At 44.2% G+C, this 11,401-nt stretch overlaps 1 protein-coding gene across 1 annotated transcript in view; it reads left to right on the forward strand.

Annotated features, from left to right (window-relative positions):
- Positions 1-3,186, forward strand: part of LOC143288711 (uncharacterized) — a 33,173-nt gene extending 29,987 nt beyond the window's left edge. Inside the window, exon 13 of the mRNA XM_076597339.1 lies at positions 2,594-3,186. Coding sequence (XP_076453454.1) covers positions 2,594-2,701 — 108 coding nt within the window. The 3' untranslated portion in view covers positions 2,702-3,186. The remainder of the gene's footprint in view (positions 1-2,593) is intronic.
- The last annotated feature ends 8,215 nt before the right edge of the window (positions 3,187-11,401 follow it).

An 11,401-nucleotide genomic window follows, 5' to 3' on the forward strand; every position in this document is an offset into this window, starting at 1 on the left:
TGTACTGTACTGCTCCACAAACACGTCAAACAGGTGAGAGACTGCTCTGCTCCACAAACACGTCAAACAGGTGAGATATACCACTGCTCTATAAACACGTCAAACAGGTGAGAAGCTGTACTGTACCGTACTGTACTGTACTGCTCCACAAACACGTCAAACAGGTGAGAGTTAGTACTGCTCCATAAACACGTCAAACAGGTTAGAGATCGTACTGCCCCATAAAGGCGTCAAACAGGTAAGTGACTGCACTACACTGCTGCACAAGCACGTCAAACAGGTAAGTGACTGCAATATACTGCTCCACAAACACGTCAAACAGGTAAGAGACTGCAATATACTGCTCCAAAAACACGTCAAACAGGTAAGTGACTGTACTATACTGCTCCACAAACACGTCACACAGGTAAGAGACTGCAATATACTGCTCCAAAAACACGTCAAACAGGTAAGAGACTGCAATATACTGCTCCACAAACACGTCAAACAGGTAAGAGACTGTACTGCACTGCTCCACAAACACGTCACACAGGTAAGAGACTGCACTACACTGCTCCACAAACACGTCACACAGGTAAGAGACTGCAATATACTGCTCCAAAAACACGTCACTCAGGTAAGAGACTGCACTACACTGCTCCACAAACACGTCACTCAGGTAAGAGACTGCACTACACTGCTCCACAAACACGTCAAACAGGTAAGAGACTGCAATATACTGCTCCACAAACACGTCAAACAGGTAAGAGACTGCAATATACTGCTCCACAAACACGTCAAACAGGTAAGAGACTGTACTGCACTGCTCCACAAACACGTCACACAGGTAAGAGACTGCACTACACTGCTCCACAAACACGTCACACAGGTAAGAGACTGCAATATACTGCTCCAAAAACACGTCACTCAGGTAAGAGACTGCACTACACTGCTCCACAAACACGTCACTCAGGTAAGAGACTGCACTACACTGCTCCACAAACACGTCACACAGGTAAGAGACTGCACTACACTGCTGCACAAACACGTCAAACAGGTAAGTGACTGCACTACACTGCTGCACAAACACGTCAAACAGGTAAGAGACTGCAATATACTGCTCCAAAAACACGTCAAACAGGTAAGAGACTGCAATATACTGCTCCAAAATACGTCAAACAGGTAAATGACTGTACTATACTGCTCCACAAACACGTCACACAGGTAAGAGACTGCAACATACTGCTCCACAAACACGTCAAACAGGTAAGAGACTGTACTACACTGCTCCACAAACACGTCACACAGGTAAGAGACTTCAATATACTGCTCCAAAAACACGTCAGTTGAGAGACTGTACTTTTCTCGATTTGACTTTTTTTTTCTTCTATAAATCCGGGTTTTTGTTTCTCGTAGTTTCTTTTTTCTTGCTGTCTCTGTCTCTTGTTCTTTGACTCACTTGTGTAAAAAAAAAAGTGAGTCTATGTTTTAACCCGGTGTTTGGTTGTCTGTGTGTGTGTCCGTGGTAACCTTTAACATTGACATTTTCTCTGCAAATACTTTGTCAGTTGACACCAAATTAGGTATAAAAATAGGAAAAAATTCAGTTTTTTCCAGTCATCTTGTTTAAAACAATATTGCACCTCTGGGATGGGCACAAAAAAAAAATAAAAAATGAAGCCTAATTATATGCAAACTGCATTTACTGTTATATTTATATTTTTTTGTATTCTCTAAACTTGGCACTTTGATCTGATATTCTGACACAACAACAAGAGTAGTCATTATTATCATTTTTTTTTTTTGTTCAAACAGGAACTTCTTTTGCTGAGCATGGAAGTTTTATTTATTTTGCAAACGTTTTGGTGCAGAAAGTAAAAAAGGGAAATTACTCTGTAATTAATGCTAGGGGACTTAATTTGCTTTAAACTGATCTTTCTCATCTTAAACATTACATTTTGAAATTATACTCAGTACATATCACAAGTGAGTCTTGAAGGCCTTGCCTCTCTTGTTTTCTGTATGCATTTGTCTCAGTTTCTGTTTCTGTGTGGATGCCGAAAGAAAAATGCACATGTGTACTTGCGCACTTGTTCTCACTGTGTGTGTGTGTGTGTGTGTGTGTGTGTGTGTGTGTGTGTGTGTGTGTGTGTGTGTGTGCGTCTGTCTGTCTGTTTTTCTGGTGGTTTTTTTTTGTTTTTTGTTTTTTTTGGTAAATTGCCAAGAGCCCTGTTCAGCGATTTGGCGCTGTGTAGATACACATTCATTCATTCATTCATTCTTTCTTTCTTTCTTTTTTCTGTCTTCTTCTGATGGTGATGATGATGACGACGACGACGATGATGATGATGATGATGATGATTGTTGTTGTTGTTGTTGCTTTTGTTCTTGTTCATGTTCCATTTGTAATTATTATTATTATTATACCGTTGTTGTTGCTGTTCTGTTCCAATTGTTGTTATTATTATTATGATTAGTAGTAGTAGTAGTAGTAGTAGTAGTAGTAGTAGTAATATTCTTATTCTTCTCCTTCTTCTTCTTCTTCTTCTTCTTATTATTATTATTATTAGTGGTAGTAGTAGTAGTAGTAGTATTGTTGTTGTTGTTGTTTCAGGCCATGTCCGCTTTCTACGTGACGCGTCGATCCGTGTCCTCCAAACGCTTCAACCGTCGGGAGTCCCTCTCCTCTCTGCCTTCCTACTCCGCCATCGGCTGGACCTGATGCAAGTGCTGTCCCTCACACCCCCCCACCCCCCACCCCCACCCACGCCCTCGGGATACAGACCCTCCCACCTCCACACCCCGCACACACCCCTGCCAGCCCTGTTGACTTTTGGATTGCCGCGGCCATCACCACACCACCGCTATCATCATCATCTGATCTGCACGTTAATGGGTCGATGACACCGCTTGGAGGAGGAGGAGGAGCCGGTGGCTGGCAGGAAAGGTCCGCTTCATCTATTAGCCGAATCGCCGGATGCTCTTGTTATCATCGATGGTGCCACCACCTTCAAAATGGCCTCTGGAGAGTTTGACTTGTTTGTTCTGTTTCGCCTGCTACAAGTACGACTAACCACCATTCCTCATTTTGCCTGTTCAGCCTCTCTGTCTCTGTGTTTGTGTCTGTGTGTCTGTGTCTGTGTCTCTGTCTCACACACACACACACACACACACACACACACACACACACACACACACTCAGACACACAAACAACACGCATGCACACACACTTTCGTGGCTTTATTGTGAACTTCATAGCATTCTTGAAGACCTAAACACTTTTTTTTTTTCCATGGACTTCATGGTTTTCTCTTTGGGCTTAGTAGCTCTCTCTGTGGACTTCACGGCTTATTTGAAGACAACATCATTGTTTTCCTCGTGAATTTCACGGTGTTCTTGAGGACCTCATCATTGTTGTTGTTTTTTTTCTCGTGAACGTATGGCTTTCTTAAGGACCTCATCATTTTTTTTTTTTCTCTTGGACATTATGGCTTTCTCGTTTCCTTTGTGGTTTTCTAATGGACATAGCCATGAAGGCTTTCTCTGTGGATTTCATGGCTTTCTCTGTGGACTTCATGGCTTTCTTGATGGACTGCGTGGAATTCTCAGTGGATTTATTGGCTTTCTAATGGACTGCGTGGGATTCTCAGTGGATTTCATTGCTTTCTGATGGACTGCGTGGAATTCTCAGTGGACTTACTGCTTTCTAATGGACTGCGTGGAATTCTCAATGGATTAATTGCTTTCTAGTTCTTGATGGACTGCGTGGAATTCTCAGTGGATTTATTAGCTTTCTAATGGACTGCGTAGAATTCTCAGTGGATTTATTGCTTTCTAATGGACTGAGTGGAATTTTCAGTGGACTTATTGCTTTCTAATAGACTGCTTGGAATTCTCAGTGGATTTATTGCTTTCTAATTGACTGAGTGGAATTCTCAGTGGACTTCATGGCTTTCTTGTTAACTTCATGGTTTTTCTCCTGGACTTCATAACTTTCTCGCGGATTTTTCGTGGCTTTCTCGAAGGTCTTCATGGATTTCTCAGTGGATTTCATGACTCTGTCAGTGAACTCCACAGCTTACTCGTGGACTTTATGTTTTTCTCCTGGATTTTATGGCTTTCTCGGAGGTGGGTTTTTTTTGTTTGTTTGTTTTTATTTTCCCGTTAATTTCACGGCTTTCCTGTTGACCTTATGACTTCCTCGAGAATTGGATTACTTTCCCATGGACTTCATGGCTTTATCACGGTGCTTCCTGTATAACCTCCCACCTCTCGCACGTAAAAAGAGGTGAGCAGATGATGATGATGTCAAGTTGTTTCTGTTATGAAGCAGTAACCTTCACTTGTACCGAGAGACGGGCGCTGCATGGTTGTAAATTTGTCTTCAATTTACGTGGTTCTATTTCAATTGAGGATGTTTTGTGTCTGCCGCGAGACAGAGTGTTATATCTGTACGTACCAAGAGATGATAGAGGAGGTTCTGGTTATCAAATGTTGTCTGTTGTGAAACAAAGCCAAGTCTCTTTTCGTTTTGTATCAAGTGATGAGGCATAGGAAAGCGAAACTGTTCGGGCGCAAAATCGTTACACTTGTTCGAAGAGGTGAACAATGTATAGGGGATCTGGGGGATCAAATTTTGTCCTTGAGACAGATTTTTTTTATATTTTTATATCGTATCAAGAGATGAGCACTGTGGTAAAATGAAACCAAATCCTTATAATGTGGTGGGCAATGCAAATGCAAAACAAACTTGCGTCCCGTGCGATGCAGATTCCCATAATTATCAATTTTGTACCAAGAGATAGGCAGTACGCACGTGAAGAGAACATGTACCAGTTATCAATCCAGTTCGTCTTCTAGCAGCCCTAAAGAGATGAGTAGGATGTAGCGGAAACCTTTTTGTGATTCAGTTTGAAAGCAAATTCCTCAGTTAGTATGTTTTTTGAAATCTATATGTTTCTGTTACAAAGGAATTTCTTCTTTCTATGTTAGTCTGCAGTGGAAACCTATACGCTTCTCTCTGAAAGCAAATTTTTCTGTGTCATTAAAGAAAGGGTCTCCAAGTTGGCTGTGGCCTGCATTTGACACATGGGAAAATAACAATGTATTTCGATCTTCTTTTTTTTTTCTTCTTTTTTATAATCTTTTCTTTTAAAGGGACGTGGACCACAGAATTAGTTGGTCTATTCGGTAGCTGTTTTTCTTTTTCCCCGCAGCATTATTACAGTGATACTATTTCTGAATCAACGCATCAGACTGATGAGCAAGATGGATTTGTACCCATGCTCGTGGGATTTATCTGCTTTTTATGTCCCACGGTCATGTTTATTTATAACCGCACAAGTTTGTTTTGTTTTGTTTTTGTTTTTTTGCATGAAGAAGTTTTCTTCTTTGTCATTGTTGTCTATTTTTTCTTCTTCTTTTTTCTTTTTTTATTTATTTAGGTTGTTTTGTTTTGTTTTGTTTAAAATGCAATGCCGCACACATAAGTTTTAGCACAAGGCGTGGAATATTTTGATCAGTATTCCGTCATGTCGAGAGCCAGAGAGAGAGTGAGAGAGAGTACAGCAAATAACGGAGTGAGAAAAGAGGAAAGGAAATTGTGAAGAGACAAAAAAAAAAAAACAACCAAACACACACACACACACACACACACACACACACACACACAAAACCGAACTGATTTTCATGTGCTCTTATGACAATGATTAATTTTAGAATTCCTAACTAGTTCTTAATACCTTATAAACGTTAGTCTAATATGATAATGCTTGTTTTCATAACTGTTGAAAACTCATTTTTGTATGCCTTTAATGGCATTGAAAAAAATTTAGAATACCTAACTTGTTTTTAATACTTTGTGAACGTTGGCGTAGTATGATTATGCTGGTTTATATAACAGTTGAAAACTGATTTTCTTGTGCCTTTCATGACACTGAAAATCTTAAAATGCCTCATTTGTTTTTCATACTTTTTGAACATTGGCGTAGTATGATTATGCTAGTTGTTGTTTTTTTTATAACAGTTGAAAAGCCAAAGACAAGTCTCTCTAGGGATGTACAGCAAGGTTTTATATTTTCGACACTGCAGCTTAATTAACAAATCAATATTTATGTTGTTGATACCATTGTGCTCAGAAATCGTCCCTGTTTTGTTTTTTTCCCCTTTATTGGTTTTTCCATCCGATTAAACTGAGGAATATATATATATATATATATATATATATATATATATATATATATATATATATATATATATATCAGGCAGGATGTTGTATGTATGTTTGCTAAGGCTGTGGTGATTTTCTTCTGCACATATTCAACACACAACACGAAAAGGTTTCAGGATAACGATCGATAAACATTTAACACACACAAAAAAATACAAATAAGGTCAGTGTATGTACATATATCTTCCATAGTTAGGTAAACACACAGAGCACAAAGAGTATGTATTTTGTAAGCATCGATGTAGTAAGTATTGTGTACTGTCTGTCAATGTCGTAGAAATCTGCAGTTTGGTGAGATACATAGAGAAAGCCAACGCAACTGCAACGGCTTAGATATGATGGTACGTTTTGAAAGTTATGAATTAGCATCGATATGAACGTGAATTTTCTAGTATGCACAAGCAGATCTGTTAATATGTGTGTGTGTGTGTGTGTGTGTACGTGTGTGTGTGTGTGTGTGTGTGTGTGTGTGAAATTCTGAGAATATATTTGCGCTTTTGCGCGTATGAAGGCCTATGTTAAACCAATGCGCATTTGTTCTCGTATGTGAGACATTATCATTCCAGGAATTTGCCAGTGATACCTTTATTACGTCACATTCTCATGACATTGTTCAGTTTCAGCCATGCTGAAGTATTTTACAGTTTGTGTGAATTAATTATGATTCTCCTGGTATGTTTTTGTGTGTCTGTGTCTTTTATTTTTTCTCAGATAGTCTAGCTGTTGAGAACTTGACAATCATTTAACCTCTGTTACGCACGGCATGCATGAGAGAGAGAGAGAGAGAGAGAGAGAGAGAGAGAGAGAGAGAGTTTACTAGCTGTTTTGCGAAACTCTTCTGATCCCCGCTGCAGATAACGAGTCGCGTGCCATCCAGATCTTACCACAAACCGCTGCAGCACTAATTTTTTCGTACCCCCCTTGAATTTTACCCCGGGGTCAAATCTGCCTAGCCCAGATCAACCCCAGAGTCTATGTAGACCAGCATGGAATGACCCGCGCCAGGGGGTAGAGTTCAACTAGTCGGAACTGACCCTCGCTAACAGGTCTTTTACCCACCCACTGCCTTGTGATGGACATGGGGAGGGAAGGGGTGGGGGGGTCATTCTAGGCCAGCTCGAAATGACCACCCAGGGGGTACTTTAGGCTCAGTCAGAATCAATACAGACTATCAATATCCAAGTCACGTGCCTTTTGTGCAAGTCAGTATATAGGCACTGACACATAACCGACACACATTGGGAAAAACCATTTGCACAGACCTAGGCACTGACACATAAACGACACGCCTGGGGAGAACCATTTGCACAGACCTAGGCACTGACACATAAACGACACGCCTGGGGAGAACCATTTGCACAGACCTAGGCACGGCTGACACATAAACAACACGCCTGGGGAGAACCATTTGCACAGACCTAGGCACTGACACATAAACGACACACCTGGGGAGAACCATTTCACAGACCTAGGCACTGACACATAAACGACACGCCTGGGGAAAACCATTTGCACAGACCTAGGCACTGACACATAAACGACACACCTGGGGAGAACCATTTGCACAGACCTAGGCACTGACACATGTAAACGACACACCTGGGAAGAACCATTTGCACAGACCTAGGCACTGACACTGACATAAACGACATGCCTGGGGAGAACCATTTGCACAGACCTAGGCACTGACACATGTAAACGACACACCTGGGGAGAACCATTTGCACAGACCTAGGCACGGCTGACACATTAACGACACGCCTGGGGAGAACCATTTGCACAGACCTAGGCACTGACACATGTAAACGACACACCTGGGGAGAACCATTTGCACAGACCTAGGCACTGACACATAAACGACACGCCTGGGGAGAACCATTTGCACAGACCTAGGCACTGACACATGTAAACGACACACCTGGGGAGAACCATTTGCACAGACCTAGGCACTGACACATAAACGACACGCCTGGGAAGAACCATTTGCACAGACCTAGGCACTGACTCATAACCGACACACCTGGGGAGAACCATTTGCACAGACCTAGGCACGGCTGACACATAAATGACACACCTGGGGAGAACCATTTGCACAGACCTAGGCACGGCTGACACATAAACGACACGCATGGGAAGAACCATTTGCACAGACCTAGGCACTGACACATAAACGACACACCTGGGGAGAACCATTTGCACAGACCTAGGCACTGACACATAAACGACACGCCTGGGGAGAACCATTTGCACAGACCTAGGCACTGACACTAACATAAACGACACACCTGGGGAGAACCATTTGCACAGACCTAGGCACGGCTGACACATAAACGACACGCCTGGGGAGAACCATTTGCACAGACCTAGGCACTGACACTGACATAAACGACACACCTGGGGAGAACCATTTGCACAGACCTAGGCACGGCTGACACATAAATGACACACCTGGGGAGAACCATTTGCACAGACCTAGGCACGGCTGACACATAAATGACACACCTGGGGAGAACCATTTGCACAGACCTAGGCACTGACACATAAACGACACGCCTGGGGAGAACCATTTGCACAGACCTAGGCACTGACACATAAACGACACACCTGGGGAGAACCATTTGCACAGACCTAGGCACGGCTGACACATAAACGACACGCCTGGGGAAAACCATTTGCACAGACCTAGGCACTGACACATAAACGACACACCTGGGGAGAACCATTTGCACAGACCTAGGCACTGACACATGTAAACGACACTCCTGGGAAGAACCATTTGCACAGACCTAGGCACTGACACACATAAACGACACGCCTGGGGAGAACCATTTACACAGACCTAGGCACTGACACTGACATAAACGACACGCCTGGGAAGAACCATTTGCACAGACCTAGGCACTGACACATGTAAACGACACACCTGGGGAGAACCATTTGCACAGACCTAGGCACTGACACATAAACGACACGCCTGGGAAGAACCATTTGCACAGACCTAGGCACTGACACATAAACGACACACCTGGGGAGAACCATTTGCACAGACCTAGGCACTGACACATGTAAACGACACTCCTGGGAAGAACCATTTGCACAGACCTAGGCACTGACACACATAAACGACACGCCTGGGGAGAACCATTTACACAGACCTAGGCACTGACACTGACATAAACGACACGCCTGGGGAGAACCATTTGCACAGACCTAGGCACTGACACATAAACGACACGCCTGGGGAGAACCATTTGCACAGACCTAGGCACTGACACTAACATAAACGACACACCTGGGGAGAACCATTTGCACAGACCTAGGCACGGCTGACACATAAACGACACGCCTGGGGAGAACCATTTGCACAGACCTAGGCACTGACACTGACATAAACGACACACCTGGGGAGAACCATTTGCACAGACCTAGGCACGGCTGACACATAAATGACACACCTGGGGAGAACCATTTGCACAGACCTAGGCACGGCTGACACATAAATGACACACCTGGGGAGAACCATTTGCACAGACCTAGGCACTGACACATAAACGACACGCCTGGGGAGAACCATTTGCACAGACCTAGGCACTGACACATAAACGACACACCTGGGGAGAACCATTTGCACAGACCTAGGCACGGCTGACACATAAACGACACGCCTGGGGAAAACCATTTGCACAGACCTAGGCACTGACACATAAACGACACACCTGGGGAGAACCATTTGCACAGACCTAGGCACTGACACATGTAAACGACACTCCTGGGAAGAACCATTTGCACAGACCTAGGCACTGACACACATAAACGACACGCCTGGGGAGAACCATTTACACAGACCTAGGCACTGACACTGACATAAACGACACGCCTGGGAAGAACCATTTGCACAGACCTAGGCACTGACACTGACATAAACGACACGCATGGGAAGAACCATTTGCACAGACCTAGGCACTGACACATGTAAACGACACACCTGGGGAGAACCATTTGCACAGACCTAGGCACTGACACTGACATAAACGACACGCATGGGAAGAACCATTTGCACAGACCTAGGCACTGACACATAAACGACACACCTGGGGAGAACCATTTGCACAGACCTAGGCACTGACACATAAACGACACACCTGGGGAAAACCATTTGCACAGACCTAGGCACGGCTGACACATAAACAACACGCCTGGGGAGAACCATTTGCACAGACCTAGGCACTGACACTAACATAAACGACACACCTGGGGAGAACCATTTGCACAGACCTAGGCACTGACACATAAACGACACGCCTGGGGAGAACCATTTGCACAGACCTAGGCACGGCTGACACATAAACGACACGCCTGGGGAGAACCATTTGCACAGACCTAGGCACGGCTGACACATTAACGACACGTCTGGGGAGAACCATTTGCACAGACCTAGGCACTGACACATGTAAACGACACACCTGGGGAGAACCATTTGCACAGACCTAGGCACTGACACATAAACGACACGCCTGGGGAGAACCATTTGCACAGACCTAGGCACTGACACTAACATAAACGACACACCTGGGGAGAACCATTTGCACAGACCTAGGCACTGACACATGTAAACGACACGCCTGGGGAAAACCATTTGCACAGACCTAGGCACTGACACATGTAAACGACACACCTGGGGAGAACCATTTGCACAGACCTAGGCACTGACACATAAACGACACGCCTGGGGAGAACCATTTGCACAGACCTAGGCACTGACACTGACATAAACGACACGTCTGGGGAGAACCATTTGCACAGACCTAGGCACTGACTCATAACCGACACGCCTGGGGAGAACCATTTGCACAGACCTAGGTACTGACACTGACATAAACGACACGTCTGGGGAGAACCATTTACACAGACCTAGGCACTGACTCATAACCGACAGGCCTGGGGAGAACCATTTGCACAGACCTAGGCACTGACTCATAACCGACAGGCCTGGGGAGAACCATTTGCACAGACCTAGGCACTGACACATAAACGACACACCTGGGGAGAACCATTTGCACAGACCTAGGCACTGACTCATAACCGACAGGCCTGGGGAGAACCATTTGCACAGACCTAGGCACTGACACACATAAACGACACACCTGGGGAGAACCATTTGCACAGACCTAGGCACTGACACAGAACCGACA

Source organism: Babylonia areolata, chromosome 13 (genome assembly GCF_041734735.1).
Source record: "Babylonia areolata isolate BAREFJ2019XMU chromosome 13, ASM4173473v1, whole genome shotgun sequence".
Taxonomy (NCBI): domain Eukaryota; kingdom Metazoa; phylum Mollusca; class Gastropoda; order Neogastropoda; family Buccinidae; genus Babylonia; species Babylonia areolata.